Source organism: Notothenia rossii (assembly GCF_949606895.1).
Source record: "Notothenia rossii genome assembly, chromosome: 4".
NCBI classification, from domain to species: domain Eukaryota; kingdom Metazoa; phylum Chordata; class Actinopteri; order Perciformes; family Nototheniidae; genus Notothenia; species Notothenia rossii.
Window position 1 is genome coordinate 9,861,521 of NC_136902.1, and position 24,277 is coordinate 9,885,797.

Here is a 24,277-nt window from a genome sequence, read left to right on the forward strand (position 1 = left end):
TACATTGTATTTCACCATTTGTAATCATGGTGCACTGCAGGGCCGTGGGAAGCAGGGGTGCTGAGGGTGCTGCAGCACCCCCTGGTGGAGGACAGGGGATCTGCACTTCCACAAGATATAATACAAAAAAAACGAATTTTCAGCCTTGATGTAACAACATTCATAATTAAGTAAAGATAACACCCTTTTCACCCCGGTTACATTTTCCATTTGCCCCGTACGATGGGCGCTGTAAGTGATGAAAGTGGGGGATGTTGGCTTAGCAGGCGCCCGCAGCTCACAGCCAAAGTGAGAGAGATAGAGAGAGGGGATACCGCGGTACCGGCGGGGATTGTTGTTAGCTTCTGCTGCGCTAACGGATATAAGAAGCTGTTTCTACAATAATGTGGAGGGAGAGTCCTCTCCTGTCAGACTGAGAGGCTCAGTGAGGTAAAGGACTCTGAGGGTTTAGATAGTTCACTTTAGTCGAAGTTATCTCAGTGGGTCTCAAACGTTTTGATCACAATTTATGTAAACAAATATTTCCAAGGCACACCTTTATAATTATTAGGATAAATAAAAACAGGTTTGAAATCATTCCAATGTATACTATAGGACAGTAAACCAAAAATATCGTTTAAAACTGGAGAGATTTTAAAATATACATAAATAAATAAATGTTAACTGGTCAAATAAGATATGAATGAACAACACAAATAAAATAAGTTACATGTATTTGTTATTGGCTATGGTAGGTTATTGGAAATGTTCACATACCTACTTATTTGATTAATAAAATGCAAACCGATCTTTTTCATATGGGTGTTTAGAGTTGTACCCCCTAGATCAGTCTCTAATTGGGCGCTCAAAGTGCACCAGATTGAAGCATTTTACTTTAAAATGTTAAAAAAATCTTCCCGGGGGGGTACCCTCGGTCCCCCCTAGAGGATGTGAAGTCCACCCCCCCAATTAAAACATGTTATAATATATAATAAATTTGAAGCCTTGTTATATAAGCTGTCCACCATGTCAATATATTTCTCTTTTCGTAGTGTATTGGTCTTTTGTAGAGGTTTTTCATTGCCAGCTAAAATCTTGCCTATAGGGCAGCACATTGGTCAGAAACAGCCCTGGTGTCATCTCCACAGCACCCCCCATTTGAAACATGTTCCCACGGCTATGTGGTGCAGTATTGTGTTTGTGCAGGTTGCACAAATACCAGCCTGTCAGGACATCGAGTCCACTATTTCCCTAACAGGAAAAGAAAGCTAGCTAGCTTTCGGTCCTGGGTTCATTTTGTGCAGACAAAGAGACGGGACTTCAATAGTGCGTCTGTGACGAAATGTATATTGATATTCTAATGTAAATATGTGTAGCTCATCAACAGTCCTGCCAGTAACGTTACTATATTATCAATGCTACTTTAGTTATAGCCTGATATATGATAGCTAACTTTACTATGTTGTGATTTGGCGTTAGCTAACATTCTGTAGCTAACGCCGATCACTCACCAAGATAGCTGTCCCTTCCCTGCTCTCTCTCTCCCCTCCGGTACAGCTCCGAAGGTAGTGTGGAGTTGCATTAGGTAACGTTTATCAGGAAACCGTGTTACATCTCTCTCCCCCACTTCTGGTGCTAGCTAGCTGCGCTAACGGATATAAGGAGCTGTTTCAATGAAAACAGAGGAGCGACATTTCGCCGACAACTGCGCCGAGCACTTCACTTTATGCAGGTAGCCAGACAGTGGGACTTTGTACGAAAAGTCAGCAACATGCCTGGACGCTGCATGATAGCAGCGTCCAGGCAGCCCCCGTTCGAGCATGCCTTGAGTTGCACATAGCTCCAACCATCCATCACAGTGCCTCTCTCTCCACACACACACACACACACGCACATACACGCACACACACACACACACAATTTGTATTGTATTGTAGGAGAGAGGTTCCAGGTTGAATTGAGGCGAATATTTGTAATGTTCAGAGGTTGTTGTGTTTAATATTCATGAGAATATTTGTCATTGTTCAAATGATAATAAACACACATTTCTATAAAGCATATTTGTCCACTCATATGTTGATAATAGTGCCGAGAGATAGGGAGTCGGAGGCGGTGCAATGGAGGTACAAAGCTGGCTTTAATGAGCAGCAGAAAGTACGCAGTAGGCGTCTTGGCAAACGAAGAACTCACCCGCCAGTCGGAGAAAGCTGGGTCGCTGAGCCTCGACGGGCGTGAATAACCCGGTGGTCCCCAGCAGGAAGGAGCGCTGCCCGGCCGCAGGCGAGGGCACAGCGGCGACGGGCACGAAGTCCTCGGGAGGAAGGAGCCGGGTCTCCGGGCGGCAGAAGCAGCATCCCCGGGGGGCAGGAGCAGCATCCCCGGGGGGCAGGAGCAGCATCCCCGGGAGGAAGGAGCCGTGGACAGGGGAGAGGCCAGGCGGGGCCGTCCGAAGCTGCCGTCGAGGCGAACCGTGAGCTGCGGTAAGAGGAGAGGCCAGGCAGGGTCCCGAAGCGCGCCACCCACGGGTTGATGAAGGCATGGGCGACGTCCGAAACCGCTGAGGCGAAGGAAGAGGCCAGACGGGGTTCAGAAGCGCGCCACCCAGGCGCCGATGAAAGAGTGGGTGACGTCCAAAGCCGCCGTCGAGGTGGTGAAAAGGCGAGAGGGTCCACACGACGCCGGCCGGACATGGTCGAACCTCCTCTCAGGCACCAGAAAAAAAAAGCTCAAAAGGGTCGATAGCCGTTAGCAGCTAGCCGTTAGCAGCTAGCCATTAGCAGCTAGCCGTTAGCTGTTGCCGTTAGCTGTTGACGTTACCCGCTAGCTGTCAGCCATCGGTAGCTGCTAGCTGTCGTTAGCTAACGTGGTTAGCTGCTAGTTGTCGTTAGCTAGCGCAGCTGCACATCCCGAAGAAACAGCAGCCCCATGTGGAAGGAATCGGGTTCTTCCTGGGATGACAAGAGAGAGAGAAAGGGAGGAGGACACAGGCCGTTTCTTCAATTATGTAATACAGTGGTCACCACACAAGAGTATTAAAAACTTGAAAAATATCCCTACAAAGGTACATTTAGAACAGATAAAAAATGTGCGATTAATTTGCGATTAATCGCGATTAAATATTTTAATTGACTGACAGTCCTAATATATATATATATATACACACACACAAACTAATTTTGCAGACCCTATCCCTCCGTAGTCTTTCAAGTAGGAGGAGAAATGCCAGCGTTCTCCGCCGGTTTACAGGCACTGTGTAAATTATATATAGGCCTATAGAATAATTATGATGATGAATGCATTTTTTTACCAGTAAAACTAAAATACAGCAACACATCTTTGATTCATGTCGTTTATAACTGGAATATTATTATTATTATTATTATTATTATTATTATTAACTTTGTCTGTACAAAGTAGCCTGTCCAGAAAATATACCCAAATCAACAAAAACTGCAAGCCGGCAGGCAAGACGCTCCGCTTTGACCTGCTTCTGAAACGCGCCCGGTGGGTTATGACGCTAGAGGAGGACGGACCAAAACCACGGCACAGCCGTAACGAGGCGCAGACGGACCCGGTGGAAACTAGGGGTTAGGCTTGTGTTGTGTTCAAGGACCCTTACCTTGGCCAGGAAAAACAGGCACTCGCTTGTTTAATTATTTTATTTTTTTGCGTGTGTTTATGAATTACCTCGAGGGCCGTATCAAATGGTCTCGCGGTCCGTATACGGCCCGGTGGCCGGAGGTTCCTCACCCCTGCTTTAATGTATCAAAAATGTTAATCAAGTAACATAATAAAACTGAGTATATATCATTCTGAAATAGGAACAATTGCATAATGAGTACCTTTACTCTGGTTATAAAGTACTTTTTGAATTCAGGTCTAATACATGTTGCAGAGCATTTTTACACTGTAGCATTTTTAGTGTTACTTTTATAGCACTAGCTTAGATTGAACAGTCTATGCTAATGTTGCTAGCATGCTAACGCGCTAATTACGATTAGCCTTCTTTTAAACCGCATACCATTGATACAGTATAATTGAAAAACACACTTATTTTTAACCTTTGACGATTGTAATAGGTTATCAATAAAATTGTTTTAATTTGCTTTGGATGAAGTTTGCGATATGTTCAGTTTTTCCGATATAAACGATGTTTATCTGGTCAGATTACCGGCTGCAACGTAAAGTCTAACTGACCCCCCCCCAATCCGTGTATCTACCGTCCAATTGTTTTTCTTTATTAAACACGTAAACGGAAGAGCGTCTGAGAGGCCTTTTTGGTTTTCGTTTTTACCTTACTAAATGGTCTAATGGTCATTGGAGCGGGGGGCGGGGCGAAACTCACGGAAGTGATTTCAAAACAAAAGCACTCGTTTGCTAAAATCACACTTGAATCACTACAGTATCCTGCTGAAGGAACGGTGATTATTATAAACAAGGGGAATTTAGCGATCACAACGAAAACGGCCAAGACACATATTGAGCCCAGAAAATGAATGTTATTAAGGGCTGTAAATATAATAAGCCTATGTCTAAAATGGACAACATTGTTAGGAGATTTAAACTATACAGCGGTTCTGCACTGCGGTCAACTTAGCCGCCTCTCGCGTTTGTTTTTTCAAATCAGCTGCTCTTCATTATTCCTGCTATATTTGACGAGTGATACAAATATTTGTTACCACAAGTTCTTAAGGAAACTGACACTGTTGGACTCGGTTCTAGTTTGACTTCTACCAGAAATAAAATGAAGTACTTACTGTGTACTTTTCCAATAATCCTCTGTCAATGTCCCCTCCTGAGAACAAGAATGCATGTTTCTCTGCTATTTTGAATAAGTGTTAAAAAAAACTTTCTTCATGAGACTGATATTGTTGGACAGAGTATTTTAAGAGGATGGTAGACTTGATATCAGCACTACTTCCAGTCAGTATTCCGGCAGCAGCATTTTTACCCCATGGAAAGTCTTTAGAGTCTGGCCTGGGTAGCTGGTCTATCCTTCAGCACACTGACACACTCTGTCACTCTTGTTGGCCTCTTATGAAGCTGCTGTCTTTGAAAATACGATTATTTCTCTGCTCCTAATTCATTCCTCGCAGATTCTTCCATCAGTCCCAGTCATTGCATGTCAGTCAATAGAGCTTCGAAAAATGTGTCCAATTCAACAAAAAATGTTTTGTGAGTGAAGGCCATATCTAAATTATTGATGGTTTGATTGTGTAATTACAAGGTGAGATAAAATAAATCCACATCCTCCTATGAAACATATTTTATTTCCTTTTCCATGTTACATTTATACTTACTTGCATTAGAACATTTGCATGTTGAACTACATCCTGGATATCCTCCCCAGCCTAAAGGAAATTCAAAAAATAAATGGATTCATAATTTTAAAAAATGGATAAAAATGTATAAATTAATGATGTTGAGTGCAAACATTTCAAATTTAAATGTAAAATGAAAAAAAAGTTTACTTTTGAAATGATTTCTCACAAAAACCTTTCTAAATTATAGTAAATTATTAAAAAAGGTTTAGTCAATATACGTTTTTCTGCCTAAAATAGTTGAAATTGAACCTAAACTATATCAACACCACATGCATGGCAATTAACCCATTTGTGCCCGCTATTTAATTGACTTTGGTTAGTTAATACAAAGTCTTTCTGAACACTTTTTAAAAAAAATACTGCAAATGAAGAATATTTTTTATTTCCTGCACAGATAGTGCCTTAACTTACAGCAGTTGAAAAGATTTGTGGAAGGATAAATTCTTCATCTTCAATGGCTCTCTAGTAAAGGGTGTTTTATGGTTGCTTGTATTATCCTCAAATAGTGGTTTGTTTAAATAACAAGTGACATTTTAATAAATATTGCAAAAAAGGGCTCCAAAAAAGGCATATATCCTGGCCGGCTTAGCCAGTGTGTATTTCTTCAAGCACCACAAGATTCCTAGTTTATAAAGTAAAATTCTGGGCCATTGATTGTGTTATTTCTGCCTGTTTTTGAAGCCTTAAAATGGTGCAGGAAAAGGACTTTACATTGAATTATACTTAAAGACAGGACTATTCAGTTAAGAGAAGAGAAAAAGGAAAGAAAGTTGTTATAATGGGTGATGTAACATTAATGACAGACATAATATGAGGTCCTTGGCACTCAGACTCTAGAGGGGTCATTTTGTGATCATGGGGCATCACCCTTGTACACAGCATCAGGACAATATCATATGGAGTCAGACACTGGAATTGTGCTGGAGGCGTTGACACTGATGGAAGGATGAGGCTGGTGAGACTGAAGAATCTGCGAGGAACGAACTAGCGGCTGAGAAATAATCATATATTAAAAGACAGCAGCATCATAAGAGGGCAACCAGAGTGACAGGGTGTATTAATCTGCAGTCTACCATCCTCTTAAAATACTCTGTCCAACAATATCAGTCTGATGAAGAAAGGTTTTTTTAACGCTTATTCAAAAATAGCAGAGAAACATGCATTCTTGTTCTCAGGAGGGGACATTGACAGAGGAGTACTGGAAAAGTACACAGTAAGTACTTCATAGTACTTGTGGGGGTAGTTTCACTAGTACAAAGTCCAACAGGATCAATCTCACGAAGAACTAATGGCAAAAAAAAATAATTCCCTCATCAAACTTAGCAGAAGTGGCTTGATTTTGTTCTCAGCAGGGGACTTTGACAGAGGATTTCTCAATAAATACACAGTAAAAGTACTTCAATGTATTGTAAGTAGTAGGCTAACTAATACAAAATCAAACAGTATCAACTTCATTAAGAACTAATTGTAAAATGATATTTGTATCATTCATCAAAGATAGCAGAAAAACATGCATTATGTACTAAGGAGGGGACTTTGACAGAGGATTACTCACAAAGTACACAGTAGAAGTACTTCATTTTATTTCTGGTATGTCACGGTTTGTGAAACAAGCAGGACCCAAATGCAGATACAAACTGAAACTTCCTTTATTTCAAGGCTATGATATATATATATATATATATGTACAATGACAAACAGAACACTCACCGCAGAACTAGTCCTGGAACAAGACGAACCGACCAAGCCAGACAGAAAACCCAGAACTTGAATACACACAAGACTCAATCACACAACAAGACACAGGTGAGGAGGGAGGAGAAAACACAGGAGCCCAGGTGAACATAATCAGACAATTAGACACACCAGGGAAACTAATGACAAGAGGGAAAACACAGGGAAAAGGACCAGACAATAACCCAAAGGAAAACATGACATGGAAAACAGCAAAAACACCCAAACCTACAAAACTATAAACGTGACATAACATGAGAATCTTGACATAACCCCCCCCTCAAGGAACGGATTCCGGACGTCCCAAAAAAACAAAAATCCAGCAGGGTGGGTGGAGGGGATCTGGAGGACGGGTCTCGGGCGGACGGCCCGGGGGCAAGGCAGAGTTCAAAAAGGGGAATTCGGGCGGACGGCCCGGGGGCAAGGCAGAGTCCATGGAGGGAATCTCGGGCGGACAGCCCGGGGGCAAGGCAGAGTCCGAGGAGGGGTGAAGACCAGACAGCTCCGGAGGCCGGTCAGGAGCCGGTGTCGGCAAGATCCCCCATGGAAGAGGACACAGGACCGGCAGGACCCCCGGCAGGAGAGCAGTCGGCGGAATCCCCAACGCGACAGGACATGGAGTTGGCAGGACCCCCAGCGGAAGAGTAGTCGGCGGGACCTCCAAAGTGGCAAGACATGGAGTTGGCAGGACCCCCGGCAGAAGAGTAGTCTGCGGGACCTCCAACGGGACACGACATGGAGTTGGCAGGACCCCCGGCAGAAGAGTAGTCTGCGGGACCTCCAACGGGACACGACATGGAGTTGGCAGGCCCCCCAACAGAAGAGTAGTCTGCGGGACCTCCAACGGCACAGGACATGGGGTTGGCAGGACCCCCGGCAGAAGAGCAGTCTGCGGGACCTCCAACGGCTCAGGACATGGGGTTAGCAGGACCCCCGGCAGAAGAGTAGTCTGCGGGACCTCCAACGGGACCAGACATGGAGTTGGCAGGACCCCCGGGAGAAGAGTAGTCTGCGGGACCTCCAACGTGACAAGACATGGAGTTGGCAGGACCCCCGGCAGAAGAGTAGTCTGCGGGACCTCCAACAGCACAGGACATGGGGTTGGCAGGACCCTCGGCAGAAGAGCAGTCTGCGGGACCTCCAACGGCTCAGGACATGGGGTTGGCAGGACCCCCGGCAGAAGAGTAGTCTGCGGGACCTCCAACGTGACAAGACATGGAGTTGGCGTCGGACGGACAGCCATCAGGACACGGGGAGCTGGCGTCGGACGCACAGCCAACCGGAGACGAGGTGCTGGAGTCGGCCGGTACGCCGACAGGACTCGGGGAGCTGGCGTCGGACGGACAGCCAACCGGAGACGAGGTGCTGGAGTCGGCCGGTACGCCGACAGGACTCGAGGAGCTGGCGTCGGCCGATGAGTCAGCAGGTGACGAGGAGCCGGAGTCGGGACCATGGTTACTGGAGCCGGCACTGAAGCCGGGACCATGGCTGTAAGGTCCGGTTCTGGAGCCGGAAACATGGCTGTAAGGTCCGGTTCTGGAGCCGGAAACATGGCTGTAAGGTCCGGTTCTGGAGCCGGAAACATGGCTGTAAGGTCCGGTTCTGGAGCCGGAAACATGGCTGTAAGGTCCGGTTCTGGAGCCGGAAACATGGCTGTAAGGTCCGGTTCTGGAGCTGGAACCATGGCTCTTGGGGCTTGAGCTGCCTGCTTGGCCTTGCGACTCCTCCTCTTAGCAGCCGCCTGAATACTCCGTGGACCTCCATAAGCCAGACGAGTTCCAGAATATGACTCCTGGACAGGAGCAGGAACTGGGGCAGAAGCACGGGCTGACTGCAGACGGAAACCACCGAGGCGTATGGTGCCAGGTTGGGAATTGGGAGGCCGGGAGCTAGCATGCCTGGGGCTAACAGGCCGGGAATCACACACAGGGAGGATCTTTGAAATCCAGCCAGGTAAGAACTTCACCATACCTGGTTTCTCCCTAGCCATCTGGCGCGCCTCCGACAATACAGCCTCCCGCTGCTGAACTCCGGGTGCTCTCTTCCATCTATCCGAGCAGTTAGCCAAAAAAAAGGAAACATTTAATAATTCCGACTCGAACGGATCTGCTGGGCCCATTTTTTGGTCGGTTCGTACTGTCACGGTATGTGAAACAAGCAGGACCCAAATGCAGATACAAACTGAAACTTCCTTTATTTCAAGGCTATGATATATGTGTACAATGACAAACAGAACACTCACCGCAGAACTAGTCCTGGAACAAGACGAACCGACCAAGACAGACAGACAACCCAGAACTTAAATACACACAAGACTCAATCACACAACAAGACACAGGTGAGGAGGGAGGAGAAAACACAGGGGCCCAGGTGAACATAATCAGACAATTAGACACACCAGGGAAACTAATGACAAGAGGAAAACACAGGGAAAAGGACCAGACAATAACCCAATGGAAAACATGACATGGAAAACAGCAAAAACACCCAAACCTACAGAACTATAAACGTGACATAACATGAGAATCGTGACATGGTAGAAGTCAGAAACCGTGAGTTTCGCCCCGCCCCTCGCTCCAATGACCATTAGACCATTTAGTAAGCTAAAAAGCAAAAAGGCCTCTCGAACGCTCTTCCGTTTACGTGTTTAATAAAGAAAAACAATTGGACGGTAGATACACGGATTCCCCCGCTTCCCAATGACAGGTGTTTGGGCTAAACGTTTAAAACTAAAAAACATGAAACATGTGTTCCTCAGTCCCTGTACTGTAGAAGAATATTCTGGATTTATTTAGCCAACTTTAAAAAAATACGTTTTGCATCCTTTCTTTATTTTAGTTAAGATTAACATCGACAATATCAAGCTGTCTATGCTATTGTTTATTATTTTTGGAAAATGTCATGTATTTCTGAAAAAGAAATGGTCAGAAACTAAACCAACAATTTATTAATGACTTGAATGCTGATAGCACAATCTAAAAAAAAACTTAAACATTTGTTAAGACCTTGAAGTTATTAAATTAATATAGTAACACAAACTCTGGCTTTATCATGCAATAATGTGTTTAATATATTTGTTGTTGTGGTAAAGATTATCAGCATTTGTAGAGTTTGAATTATTCTTGTATTTTTATAATAACAGGGTTTAATGAATGTGGATATATTTTTAACCTAAAAACCTTTTCTGATAGAAAAATATATATCCTAGCCTTGATGATACACAAAGATATCCCTTAACGTTTGAATTCACACACAGGAACCAAACAGCATTACAATCCCCCCATAATTAACTGGAAGTCACATTATACATTTGCTGTTATTTTTTTACTCAACAGACTATGAAAAAGACAAGTAGACATATAAGTGAGACATAGAAAAGCTGCATTCTGCTATTTGTCTTAAATCTTGTTAAACCTCAACTGTAGTCAGAGCGACAGGCACAGAGCTGGAGTTTGACAACCGGCGGAAGGTCTCACGAGCTCGCAGGATCAGCTGTCTGAGCTGAGCAAGAATATTTTCCTCTCCATGGAGGTACACCAGAGGGTTGAGAGCACTGTTCAGACACACAAGGCCACGACTTATCTGATGAGCCATGTAGACTCCATTGGACCACTCACGGCACAGCTTTTGATTTAACAAAACTCTTGACCAGAGGTTGAGGTTCTTCAAAACATGATAGGGGATGTAACAAACAGAGAAAAGAAGAATCAAGATGAACAACGACCTTAAACTTCTCTGTTTCAGTACCTTGTCAGTGTTGTTTGTGCGACAGAGCACAACAATCACATGTCCATAGCAGCCCAGAGCAATCAGGAATGGGATACAAAACCCAGTGAGAGTCCATCCAAGGCTGTACTTCAGGTAATCCTCGACGTAGATCCAACTAGTGGTATCATAACATTTTCCAGTCTTGTTTCCAAATGTTTTGCTGAAGAAAATGTCTGGAAGACTTTGAATGCTCACCAACAGCCAAACCAAGACTGAGATCCCGAGAGAGTGGAGGATAGTTATTCTTCCCATAACTCTCATTGGATGGACAGTAGCCAGGTACCTGTACACACTTATACAAGTGAGGAACCCAATGCTGCCATACAAATTCAGGTTGAAGCAGAATCTTGTTATTTTGCACAACACATCTCCAAAGATCCACTTACTGCCCATCAAGTAGTACACCACCAAAAAAGGAAGTGTGAGCAGGTACAAAACATCAGCGAGTCCGAGGTTGAAAACAAACACATTGATGATCTTTAGTTTCTTCCAGTTGTGCAGCAGAGACTTCAATCCCCATCCATTAGCTACCAGACCAACGGTGAAGACTAAGATGTAAACGGGAGGCAGAAATGTGTTTGTAAATTCAAAGCTGACACGAGGACATGATTTGTTCATCATTCTGTCTCTTAAAGCAGCAAATACTGTAAAGCAAGTTGAGTAGGATTAAAGTAACTGACAATTTGTATTTCAAGGTGGTTTCCTGTGAGTTTATTTAGAATCATGATTAAATGGAAAATCCTGCAGATCAAATGATAAAATCACACAGGATGCATGAAATGATATGTTTGCCCTATGGTGACTTCATTTGTTATCTTGCACAATCACCATGACACAGTTACCAATGCTTAAGGATATGATCAAGCCTTCTAAACTGATGGCATTACTATCAGCATCAGCTAGTTTGTGTTTAATAAGCAAATGTTTGCATGCTTACACTAAGATGTGTTAACATTTAACCCCAAGCATAGCTCTGCCCGAGTACAGCCTACAGAGATGCCACAGTTGGCTTGACTGTTTTTTTCTTGTTTGTAATCCCCATCTTTTAATTAGTTATACAATTCCGGTTTGCCTCCACCCATTAATCAACATAATTACTATTTTCACAGTGTAACACTAAAGTTGGGGGATTTTTTGCACAACTAGCCTAACATAGTTGTTAAAATATCTAATGTTAAAGTCACATTGTGCTAACATTAGGTATACGTACAGGACCAATGTTGACACTTGAATGTGCCTTTGTTCTTTTTAGGGTTTTCCAGTGCACCACTTTGTGCAGTTGATGCAGGCGTGTTGCAACAGGGGAAGCTTTACAATTTGCATTCTGTTTATTTTTACACATTCACACTTCCCTTATTAATTCAGAGAGCATGCATCACAAATTAGCATCCCCACCAAAACACAATATGTAGTTCTTTTCTCTTTGCCATCATTTTTTTTATTAATATGAATTTTCAGAGCTTTTTTTATCGTTTGCACAGCAAGATGACAACCACAGAGACCATGACAAGGTTCAATACATGTTTTAATAGTAGAAGATGATGCAATACACTTTAATATGCACATCAGACAATTTACATCAAGTCAACTTGACTTGGGTCTCAACGCAACTTGGCGAGCTCGCTGTAGTGGTTTTTTTTTTTTCCTCTCCATGGAGGTAAACCAGAGGGTTGAGAGCACTGTTCAGACACACAAGGCCACGACTTATCTGATGAGCCATGTAGACTCCATTGGACCACTCACGGCACAGCTTTTGATTTAACAAAACTCTTGACCAGAGGTTGAGGTTCTTCAAAACATGATAGGGGATGTAACAAACAGAGTAAAGCAGAATCAAGATGAACAACAACTTCAAGCATTTCTGTTTCAGTACCTTGTCAGTGGTGCTTGTGCGACAGAGCACAACAATCACATGTCCATAGCAGCCCAGAACGATCAGGAATGGGATACAAAACCCAGTGAGAGTCCATCCAAGGCTGTACTTCAGGTAATCCTCAACGTAGATCTTATTGGTGGTATCATGACATTTTCCAGTATTGTTTCCAGACGTTTTGCTGAAGAAAATGTCTGGAAGACTTTGAATGCTCACCAACATCCAAACCAAGACTGAGATCCCAACAGAGTGGAGGAAAGTTATTCTTCCCAAAACTCTCATCGGATGGACAATAGCCAGGTACCTGTACACACTTATACAAGTGAGGAACCCAATGCTGCAATACAAATTCAGGTTGAAGCAGAATCTTGTTATCTTACAAAACACATCTCCAAAGATCCAGTTACTGCCCATCAAGTAGTACACCACCAAAAAAGGAAGTGTGAGCAGGTACAAAACATCAGCAAGTCCGAGGTTGAGAACAAAAACATTGATGATCCCCAGTTTCTTCCAGTTGTGCAGCAGAGACTTTAATCCCCATCCATTAGCTAGCAGACCAACGATGAAGACTAAGATGTAAACAGGAGGCAGAAATCTGCCTGAGAAGTCAAAGCTGACACGGGGACAAGATGTGAAATTCATTGTCATCAGGATGGCAGTTCCTTCTCTCTGTGAGTGTGAACCAAAATACAAAGAAAATGTGAATCAAAGCGTGGATGGTTGAGAGAAGACTTCCTGTTTAAAGCCACAGCCTCCTAATTTAACTTTCTGGACCTGCACAAGATATATGAAATGACAATGCTCTGCTGGTTAGTCAGATCTATAAAAAAATGATAGATACAAATGTAAGATAACAATTAAGATAAAAGTTATCTTAATCAGATCCTAGGCCTACACGTACATGTGTGGCATCACTGCATTCCTTATCTTTCTCTGACAACCTTGAGAAATGAAAGTTAATGTAACAAGTGTTAAACATTTATGTTATGCCTATATGATATTTCTGTGTCATACTGTGTAGAGCCAAAATATGCACCCCAATCAATATTAATTCAAATTAAAGAACAGGTTTTCACAGAAATAAATTAAAATGTTTGATGTTTTCGGTTTGAATATTAGAGACAAGCTTTCCGTTGGTGGCTAACCCATTGCAGTAATTTCCTGGGGGGCGTAAAAACCATAAGGTTAGCCACATCCTGCGGAAACCTACTTTCTGTTGCACCTGCTCAACAGTTAGCTGATGGTATCTGCATGTAGAGTGACTGTGCTGCCATCAACCTCAGCAGCAGATGCTCACAAGATGTCAGGAGAATGTTAAATCAATACAAGAAGCAATAAGGGTGTCACGATCTGTCTGTGTTGTGTTTTGTCTTGTCTTTTTCTGTCTTTGGTTTCCTGTTTTATTTTGAAAAGTGTTCAACTCCTGTCTTGCCTGTTGCTTTCTGTCTGTTTTCCCTCCCTGATTACCCGGTTGTGTTTACCTGGTGCCCCTGTGTTTTCTCCTCCCTCCTCACCTGTCTCTTGTTTGTTTGATTAGTCCTGTGTGCATTTAGGTTCTGTGTTTTCTGTTAGTCTTTGTGAGTTCCTTGTTGTTGTTTGACTGTATTCACTGGGAAGAGTTCTGTCTGAGTTCTGTCTTGAAGCCTTGAAATAAAGGTATTTTCTGTTAATCTGCATTTGGGTCCTGCTTGCTAGTGATGGCAAAATGAAGCTTTGAATGAAGCGTCGAACCACTTGGACAATTGTGTCGGAAATAGGTTCATTTCTCGAAGCTTCATTTACAGCGACCTCTCCTGGCGAAGTGCAAGGCTGCAGTGGGGTTAACGTATCTTTGCCTTGAAAAATATTACACACACACACACACACACACACACACACACACACACACACACACACACACACACACACACACACACACACACACACACACACACACACACAAAGACTGATGAATATCATGTTCTATTTGCAATTAAAGATTGATAATTGTGTGTATTGGGTTATTGAGAAGAGACTAGAGAGTGCTGGAAATTTTTTTGTGCGGAGAGGGCCTTTTATCAGTTATTAAAGTATTAAAGTTGAAAAGCAATGATTAAAAGCTGAACTCTTCCAGGCTTTGAACCAGCTGCGTGGAGGACATCGCCGCATTCTGGCCACCGGCTCTATCCACTGGGCTATCTATTCCTTAAACTATTTAAGTGTTTTTATATTTCTCTTTGTCTTTTTCTTCACAACTTCTCCACATTTCGAACTTCGAAGTGTTTCACGAGCCAGAACGACTTATCTTTCTTCCTGGCTTGCTCTATAATGATCCAATTAAAATGCAATACCAACAACAACTCAACAGCACAACAATGCAAACTACGACAACAACCCACACATTGCGGATTGCTTAGAGTGGTTATAAAGTGTTGAAGCGCTCAAATTTGAAACAGTTTCAACCTGTCACCTGTCAGAATCGAGACGAGGCAGTGCATTGAATCACGTGATTGGACCGCGAACCAGTCAATTGATTCATTCAGGCAATGAAGCAGTCGCTGGTTCGGACGTCACATGTCACGTGATCTGAAGCGAGCTTCGAAGCACTGCTTCTATGGAATAGGAAGTCCAGGGTTGAAGCTCCGTTCGAAGCTTCAGTGTCAAACTGCCATCACTACTGCTTGACTCTCTCAACCCTGACAAAGGGGTCCTATATGCTTTTTGGGTTTTCCCTTCCCTGTAGTGTGTAAGATAGAATTTTGTGACAATATAGTGACATGACTATGTAACACTCGCCTTCTGTTGGCTAGCACTCCAACACATTGTATGTGCTAAGGGGCGGGACATCTCTAAACGGTTGACCAATCAGAGCAGACTGGGCTCTGGTTTCAGACAGAGGGTGAAAAGAGGTGCTGCAGCACAGGCAGTATGAGAAAAATAAAGGACTTTTTGAACATTAAAGCATGGTGACATGTCACAGTATAGGCACTAAATATTAATATGAACCTTGACAGTCAATCAATTTGGCTTCATTATATATATAAAATACCAAAATTGCTGTTTATTTCTGTTTGCTACAAACATGTTTTTAACAGCTCATCATCAGAGAGAAGAAGTGTACTGCAAAATTATTTATGAAAAAAGGCCACAAAATATACATTAGGAAAATATGAATCTTTGAACATTCTAATATGAAAAAATATGAATAAAAAATACAAAAATCATTTAAAAATGCAGGACATATGTGAAATAGAGATATTTTCCAGTTACATCTGTCTATAATTATTTACAACAAAACATTAAATCAAAAAAAGAAGTGCAATGTCACATTACTACAAATACTGTACAGGTTAAAAGTTACTGCTCAATATCGGTCAACACAAAGGTTGGGGTCATTCTTTGGGATCATTTTCTATCTAACAAACTATGCCCTTAAAGGCATACCGTAAATTGCTGGTAAGCAATGTAAACATTTCTTTAAAATGTTCTTTATGACCATATCAACACTAAGGCCAACTGTCTTCACTTCATATTTAAATAGGAACAATTCATTTAAATTGCAAGAAAATGTGTTTTGTTGGCCTCAATATGGAAGGCAGAATTATTAATTGAATTGCTTCACTCTAAAAACTTTAAAAATGTAACAAAACTTTAGATAAATCACATATGCCACCAGTTGTAATTCCTCTCTATTGGCTCCCTGTGACTTTGAGGACTGATTTTAAAATGTAATGACATTTAAGAGGAGCAGTTTCAGAGAAGGCAAATCAGTACTACTTGTTTTATTGATTGCCTTCTCAGTCTGGTCTATCATACCCTTATCTAATTCATCTAAAGCACTTTGTAACCTCTGTGTTAAGAGCACAGTGGTAAATAAAGCTTCTTTCGTTCATCTGGATTTGACACATAATTAATTGCGCCCCAAAGTGTGGGAATTAGAAGGAGTTGTGAATAAGTGCAGTTTGAGATTGTGCATGTGTGAAGATCGGCGTTCATCCCAACTCAATCACAGTTTATATTTTAAATGATCCTTTTCTCTCTTGCTGGGTCAGTCTTTGAGAGGATGTGGATCCGCCTCAGTGAAGTCTTATTGTTCTGAGCGACCCGGTGCTCACACAGGCTGCTCAGGGCCGATATCCCCACAGAGCCGGGTTACTGTAGGGGGCGTAGGGGCAGTTGTTATGGCAAACACACGAGTGGATCATCATCACGGGTCGCTGGAGCAGTCTGCCGGTGGAGCAGCGGAAGGAGACCTCAGCCGTGGTGGTGTGATACGGTGTGCAGCAGCGGGAGTCAGTGCACTGTCCGCAGTACCGGAGCTGGAAGGCCTGAGTGCTGAAGCAGCCCTGGTGAACGAGTCGGACGGGGCCTGGTGACGTGTAGCTGGCCTTGCACTGTCCCTGCTGACCCCACTGGGGAAAAAAACAGCAAGCACACACAACATTTACAGCAACAGAACTCCACAGGGTACCTTTAGGTTTTAATTTGGCTGTGCATTGCGGCTTTGATTTAGCTTAGTATTTGTTTATCATCTTAAACGTAAGTTTATAAAGTTCTGACGTTGAATACCTAAACACAAAAAGTTGGCATACTCACAGATCTTCAGGTTCAAGTTAAACAATTGCGTTTTCACCATTTTGGTTTTTTCCATGTCAAACAAACATGCTAACGTTGTTTTAGAGCACAAGTAAAGTGGAAGTCATGGCATTGGACAAGACTTCCATTTATATGTTTGAGAATAAATTGGTGGAATTAAGTTACCTTTGTCCTAAAGATGTGAGTGGCTACATTGTAACCTTTGGATTTTTAGATATTTATTCCTGAGAAAGCATTTTATAGTAAAGTATTAACCATAAAGGTTCAGAGAAAATGATTTTGAAACTCAGCGCATTAAACCAAAACCATTCTTTTGTAGTTTGACCAGATAAAGATGTGCATGGATGGTGATGGAATATATATATACATACAACAATATATATGTGTAATTTATACCTGGCTGCTAAATCCTTAGAACCGTTACAAGGTGTGTTTTTTCCATTTTGTATTTTGTAAATTGTGTAACTTGCTGCTGTTAAATATCATCAAACTATGTGCAATATGTGCTATATGTGCAATATATACATTATATACATATGCCATTAATAACTGTGTAATATATACCTGGCTGCTAAATCCTAAGAACTGTTACAGGATTTGTATTTTGAAAAGCATTTTTTTTACTTTTATTTGTTTTTATATCATAACTTAGTGCTTTTTTTTAACATATGTAACATTAATCTGTCTGTGGCTCTTTCCTGCTGTAACGATGCACATTTCCCCTCTGTGAGACTAATAAAGGTATTCTGATTCTGATTCTGATATGAAGACAGAACCTAAGAACATGAAGGCAGCAGAAATACACTTGAGCTCACCATGGGTGTCCTTGGGTGAGTCCGAACTGCATTGCAAGGCCGAACTTTACAGAGTCGAGTTTCCATTTGCAGCTTGCAGGCCGGGTTCTGGTTAGAGACTCGTGTGGAGACCCCGGCCCCACAGCTCTGAGAACAGGCGCTCCACTGGGTGCTCTTCTCCGTACAGGGGGAGGCTGGCAGGACAAGCTTGTTCAGAGGGTGATCCATCGGGAGAGACGGCCACAACCTGCCAGGTCTCATGGCTAAAGAAACCAAATCAAACAATGAGTAGGGTAAAAAATCAGACCCTATCCCAGTTTGAGAACCTCTGCAGTAAACTAGATGCTGATTGAACTCATTCCCATTTTATTGTTTCTTCTTTGTAAAAATATCCAATTCATATTTAATCTTTTTGAGATTTGAAAAACCCAAAGCATTTTTTTTTCTCCCAAAACTAAAAAGTATAGTCATAATAATCAGCTGATTTTCGAGGATGACATTGCAGGTTTTGCATCCAAGAGCAAAATGTTCTTTTGCTGCTCTCATAACATTGTTTGAAAGTGTTTGGCATAATAGATGTTTTTAGAGTGGCTTCAGTTCCCTAACACCCCTTCTCACGAACACACTCCCATTTTAATGCAGTAATAGTCTCTACTTGGCTTCATTTGTTTAATTGTTAGACAGCAACAGTTTGTGTTATGAAACTAGGAAACTTGGTGACTAAGAGAAAAACATGTTTTGACTTTTCCAAAAAGAAATGTTGGTTATATTTGGACTTTGGGAGTTTTTCATTTGGCCAGACACACCCCAGTTTAATTCAAAAATGCTCCAGTAAAAACTTCCAGACATGACCACCAGTGACAAGCCTCGTATAACTGAGGGAAGCATTATGTTGCCATATGGACTGATCATTTATGGGCAATTTTTGTAGCAAAAAAAAAGCCAGTAATAGAATGCAGTATGTGTGGAAATACATCAGACACTGGAAATGTGTTGTAAATATCCAGCTCTGATGTCAGGATACAATTTAAAATGAAAAGTCAAACATTTTTAGGAATTGTCTCATTCGTTTCTAACAGGTAATTCAATGAAAATATTGATAATATGGATACTTTTTATGTCTGCTCATTAAATGTAAAGCTAAAACGAGAAGATAGTTATTTTAGCAATATAAAAAGTGTAAACAGGAGGACACAGCTAGCTTGATAAGTCAAATTGTTGTTTTTGGCAAAAAACATTTAAGCAAGTGAGTTGATAGTTCATTTGTGAGCTTTAGATGGGCTAGTAAGCAAACTTTGTAACTTTTAGAAAGAGCAAAGCTAGCTGTTTTCCCTCTTCCCAGCCCTAAGCTAATATGCTGATGGATGTACTGTATCTTCATATTTAAAATACAGACATGAGAGATTATAGACAATTTCAAAGTCGTCTCTTAAAGTCTGCTATGATGTTTTTACTGTAGTACACTGCTGCTCGTAATATGTCTCCTTTATAACATAAATTAAGGCATTTGCTGATTTTATACATAATTCCTTCTTAACGGTTTATTTCTTTCTAATAAGGAAGGACTAAAATGAACCCCTGCCACCTGCCAAATACAGGGTACATCTTGGCTGTGGCAGGTCAAAATGTAGTGTCACCTGCCACCATTTCAGACCCTGCTCATAACTGATCCATCTATCTGTAGGGTTTACCTGTGATGGCGTCCTGTATGACTGTGTTCTCCAGGTTTTCACACACCCATTCCTTGCAGCATTTCCCCGGTAACCGGATACGTTGTGGGTTGGGACAGTCCGAAGTGGGGAGATGGAAATTCAGCGGACAAGTTGGCACACAGCTCACCCCACCGCCGCTGCAGTGGCAGGAAGTATCGCAGGAAGGCTGAAACGACTGGCCGTCATGGTAAGAGACGCCGTTTACTTCACAGCCCAGATCCTCCTGACCTGCAAGGAACACGCCGCACAGAGCCCTTAAAGTGGGAAACTTAATCAGGAAGTGAAAGGATTAGATTAGGTAAAGAGAGAAAGGAGGGGGAGCAAACAGCTGAGGAAAATGAGAGAGAGGGGAGAGGACACAGGGTCTCTGTCTCTGCCAATGGTTATGTAGTTTTATGGGAAGCCAGGCGTCTCAACTGAGAAACTGAGGAGTCTGTTTTTCAATCCGGGAGTGTTGTCTCTGCAATCTATCAAGCGGCTCAAAGGCCAGTCATAAGAGGAAATGTGTCAACAGCTGTCCTGGAAATAGAAGTTGAAACGTTTTGGAGTTTCTGACGGGCAGACTTTAAACATTAACTGCCTGTGTGTTTGTCCTGCAGACTGAGGCTTTAACACCTCCTCCAAACACAGACATCAGCCTGGTTGTCAAGGCTGGCAGCGTTACTTTAAAAGTGTTATCTGTTACACTAAAACATTGTCACAACATTGTCAAAACATTGAATCAGTTAACTAATCTGAGTATCTAAATATAAAAGTAATGAAACCTGACCCTAACCCTTACCCTACCAACGTTACTTTTGGATAACCTCAATATCAAATGCAATGCAAATAAAGAGAAAATAAATAACAATAAGATGTTTTTAACTTTTTTAATAATGTAACCTTAGAAAATAAGTAACCAAGGTATTTCATATAAAAATGCAGTAACAGTCACAGTTTACAAATGCTGTTTAAGCTTAAGGAAAGGTTGAGTACCCTGAACGTTTTATGAAGAAATGTATAGTACGGGTCCCCAGCACATAGAAACTGCCAAATGCTAAATAATTGTTGATCCTGGAAATGTCAGAAATGGATTCAGCATCCTCAAATACCTCCAAAACCACTTCAAAATTTTTCAAATTCGGCCAAGCCATTTTTTAACTATGCATATGCTAATTATGCTAATTGATGCGTGTCAGAGGAGGAGCTCACCGACACACTCCCCTGGTTCTCCGGGGAAGCTGGCGCTGTAGTCGCACTGCAGACCCCTCTGACTGTCGCAGGGAAACTTCTCATTGCAGGGCTCGGCTCGCTGCCGCGCACAAACCTGGCAACACCGGCAGCCATCGGGCACCAGGGGGATGCCTGCTTGGCACTGAGGGACCTCTGAGGGGCAAAGGCAGGGTCTGTCACACAGCTGGGAACGCACCTGCAGACACAGCATCATTGTTATTATCAGACCATCACTACACCATATCGAAATCCTCATGTCTACATTTTCACATGAGGGGAAAATAAAATAATACTGGTTTTCTCAAAAAGTAAAACGCCAGGATCCAACACAGCCAGGCCAAACCACTGTTTCAAATTACATGTGAGTGATGGAGCCAAAACACAGACAGGATCAAGAGCAGCCCAGTCTCTATTTAACAGAGCTGAATAATCCCTTAAATAAAATACAGACCACTGCTTGTTTTCTTACTCACTGCCCAGCAACATAACGCAGCTGTTATTAAACACAAAAACTTCAAGAACATTACACCTTATTCGGAAATGTTAATACAGTTTAAAGTTCAAGACAAGACAAGACAAAAATGTGTTATTTTATGCAGTATACTGGAGTTGCGCTAATGTATTCGTTTTTTCGTCTTTATGTCTGAAAGGATTAGTCAATTACTGAAAATAATTATGCAGCAATTTTGATCGTATCTCTGACTCTTTTGATTCATTTTGCAAGCTAAAATACTATCAATTCTTTAGACAATGCATTTTAATGGGAGTGTTTCATGGCTTTTATCCTATGTTATCATGAAATATTTGGAATTACAATTGTGTTTTTAGACAAACAAGCAATTTTCTTCAATTACATTTAATGTATTGCCCATGTTAGTTGAAATGGGTTATACACTTCTCTAACAAAGGTACACATAACACAAAACACTATGAAACATAGAAATACACAATGCAATAGTTCAAATGTTCCTTTATCCAGTCATTCTGTGATCAATGCCTGTGTGGTATGATATAATCTTGAGATGTAGTCAATTGTTATGTCCATTTTTGAATAATTTGTACATTTGATAGGCCAAAAAACTAAGAAATTATTCAGGAAAATATTCAACACATATTAAAAATGCTAAAGCTTAAGTCCTAATATTTGTATTTGCATATCTTGTTCACTGTGATCTTATTTTTGTCAAGACTGGATGGCTACAATCACATTTTTCTTATTAACATCAAATAATGTAATTAATAAAACACAAAAAATAACTAATACTATGGCTACACTATCAAACTAACACTCTTTGTCTTTGCAATCTTCAACAATATTCATCAATCTTGTAACAATAAAGTCAGTGTAGAATACTCACACAGCGTCCTTCCTCACTCACAGCCCATAATAATCTCATTCAGAACAAATTACAGTAAGTATGAGGAGCGGGCTCACCTGTGTAGCCACACACAGCAGAGCAGCCAGAGCGATCACACCGTCACACAGCCGGCGGTCCATGGGGGCTCAGTGTGTCTCAGTGTGTCTCTGTGTGTCTCTGTGTGTCTCAGTGTGTCTCTGTGTGTCTCAGTGTGTCTCAGTGGGTCTCTGTGTGTCTCTGTGTGTCTCTGTGTGTCAAAGTGGGTCAAAGTGGGTCTCAGTGTGTCTCTGTGTGTCTCTGTGTGTCTCTGTGTGTCTCTGTGTGTCTCAGTGTGTCAGTGTGTCTGTGTGTCTCAGTGTGTCTCAGTGTGTCTGTGTGTCTCAGTGTGTCTCAGTGTGTCTCAGTGGGTCTCTGTCTGTCTCTGTGTGTCTCTGTGTATCTCAGTGTGTCTCAGTGTGTCTCTGTGGGTCTCTGTGTGTCTCAGTGTGTCTCTGTGTGTCTCAGTGTGTCTCACTGACCTGTGATGCTGTTCGCTATCTGCTCATTCTCCTGCCTGCTGACATTTATAAAGTCTGGACTCTGATGTCACAGGCTGACTACCGTGTAAACAGCCACTGGACCGGCATCAGAAATGTTTCACATTCCTCCTCCCTGCTGCCCATTTCCACTTCCAGACACACACACACAAGTCTTCCCCCTCTTTTTCCTCTCCTCCCTCTCTTTCCAGTCTTGTGGCGTTCTAAGTTTACACAGCTTAACACGAGATGAGGAGAAAAAAGTACATTAGCCCAGTTGTCTAAAAGTCAAACAACCTCCGGGGCTCTTGTGGCGATGATTCCGATTTAAGATGTTTTATCTTGCTGATGTTTTCCCAGACTGCTGCTTCAATGTATGGTCAGTCAGATATAGTGGATGATCTATTGAAGAGACGGATATAGAGTGGATACTGCCACAATTTAGTTTTCACTACAGAAACCTAAAATAAGTCTGAAACCATAATGTGCAACGTCTGCCTGATTCAAGAGAGATGCAATGCTTCTCTTCCCTCTGGTTTCCATGGTGTCAGGGCAGCATGTCTGAGGCTGGCATGAACTTGACCTTTCATTGAGAGAAAAGCCTTCCTCTGAAGAGAATTCAAATAAGAGCCTGGAAGTAAACATGACTTCTCTGAGGCCAAAAGGGCACAGATTCAATGCACCATTCTACCAACGTGTTGGAACATTTATGACCTGATGATGGCACTAAAAGCAAAGTCAGTGGAGGACTCCAGGTTTCATGTCAATTCATCAAAGTTATTTCACTCAAAGCCACAAATGTCAACCTCAAGGTGGCACTCGGAAATGTCAGAGTATCAACAAAGTCATTGAGATGCATCGTTTATGAACCATGAATCTCTTGACCAACTTTAGCTCCAATCCATCAAGTAGATGTTGAGATGTTCCACCGGATGAATGAAATGGGGTCAGTGAAAGACTTTACCAGATTTCAGAGCAATCCATCCAATAGTTGCTTATGTATGTCAGTCCCAACCAAAACGGTGGAGCAAGGGACAGATTGAGATTTATTTTACAGCGCAATTACATCATGTTACAAAGATGCCGTCATAGCCAAAATATCCCTGAATATAAACACTATGGCAAAAGTCCCTGAAACAGAAAGTAAGCAATTCATGTTTGATAGATTCAGTCAGAAGTAACACCAGATTCCTGAGTTTAAACATCAGCCCTTTCTCACAGAGCTGGGTGGGCAGTGAAGACATCCAGTGATGAGTTATAAATAGAAGCAGACAGACAGAAAGAAAGAGAAGAGGAAAGTATGCATGTCCGGGCAGGTGGGTTCCAGGTGGCTCACAGAGATCTACTGCGAGGCCTCTTAGCCTTCCCTAAAAACTATGCTGTCTTGGCCGCCACTCCATGTGTTTTCCATGCTCTACAAGAATGACAGAGTC

At 42.1% G+C, this 24,277-nt stretch overlaps 3 protein-coding genes across 3 annotated transcripts; all 3 read right to left on the reverse strand.

Annotated features, from left to right (window-relative positions):
- Window positions 1-10,082: 10,082 nt before the first annotated feature.
- Window positions 10,083-11,426, reverse strand: LOC307038188 (P2Y purinoceptor 1-like; the record flags this gene model as incomplete). The annotated part of the gene is made up of 1 exon (XM_079679510.1): window positions 10,083-11,426. The coding sequence occupies one exon, from the start codon at window positions 11,424-11,426 to the stop codon at window positions 10,446-10,448; it is 981 nt and encodes a 326-aa protein (XP_079535636.1). The 3' UTR covers window positions 10,083-10,445.
- Window positions 11,427-12,312: 886 nt separating this feature from the next.
- Window positions 12,313-13,560, reverse strand: LOC307038190 (P2Y purinoceptor 1-like). Its single transcript, XM_079679512.1, has one exon. It carries the CDS (start codon window positions 13,324-13,326, stop codon window positions 12,385-12,387), a length of 942 nt encoding a protein of 313 aa, XP_079535638.1. The 5' UTR covers window positions 13,327-13,560; the 3' UTR covers window positions 12,313-12,384.
- A 2,213-nt stretch (window positions 13,561-15,773) lies between these two features.
- On the reverse strand, window positions 15,774-22,824 carry ccn5 (cellular communication network factor 5). The gene is made up of 5 exons (XM_079678663.1): window positions 22,407-22,824; window positions 20,951-21,167; window positions 19,739-19,987; window positions 18,069-18,310; window positions 15,774-17,069 (listed from the first exon to the last, which is right to left on the reverse strand). Exons 1-5 carry the CDS (start codon window positions 22,467-22,469, stop codon window positions 16,782-16,784), a joined length of 1,059 nt encoding a protein of 352 aa, XP_079534789.1. The 5' UTR covers window positions 22,470-22,824; the 3' UTR covers window positions 15,774-16,781.
- Window positions 22,825-24,277: the final 1,453 nt, after the last annotated feature.

What these genes read in the sequence shown, in the direction of transcription:
- LOC307038190 (XM_079679512.1), bottom strand. Translation starts at nt 13,326, where the DNA reads ATGACAATGAATTTCACATCTTGTCCCCGTGTCAGCTTTGACTTCTCA.
- ccn5 (XM_079678663.1), bottom strand. Translation starts at nt 22,469, where the DNA reads ATGGACCGCCGGCTGTGTGACGGTGTGATCGCTCTGGCTGCTCTGCTG. An exon ending in AGAACCAGGGGAGTGTGTCG is followed by an intron (nt 19,988 to 20,950) that starts GTGAGCTCCTCC and finishes TGTTCCTTGCAG; the next exon opens with GTCAGGAGGATCTGGGCTGT. An exon ending in CTCACCCAAGGACACCCATG is followed by an intron (nt 17,070 to 18,068) that starts GTGAGCTCAAGT and finishes TTTTTTCCCCAG; the next exon opens with TGGGGTCAGCAGGGACAGTG.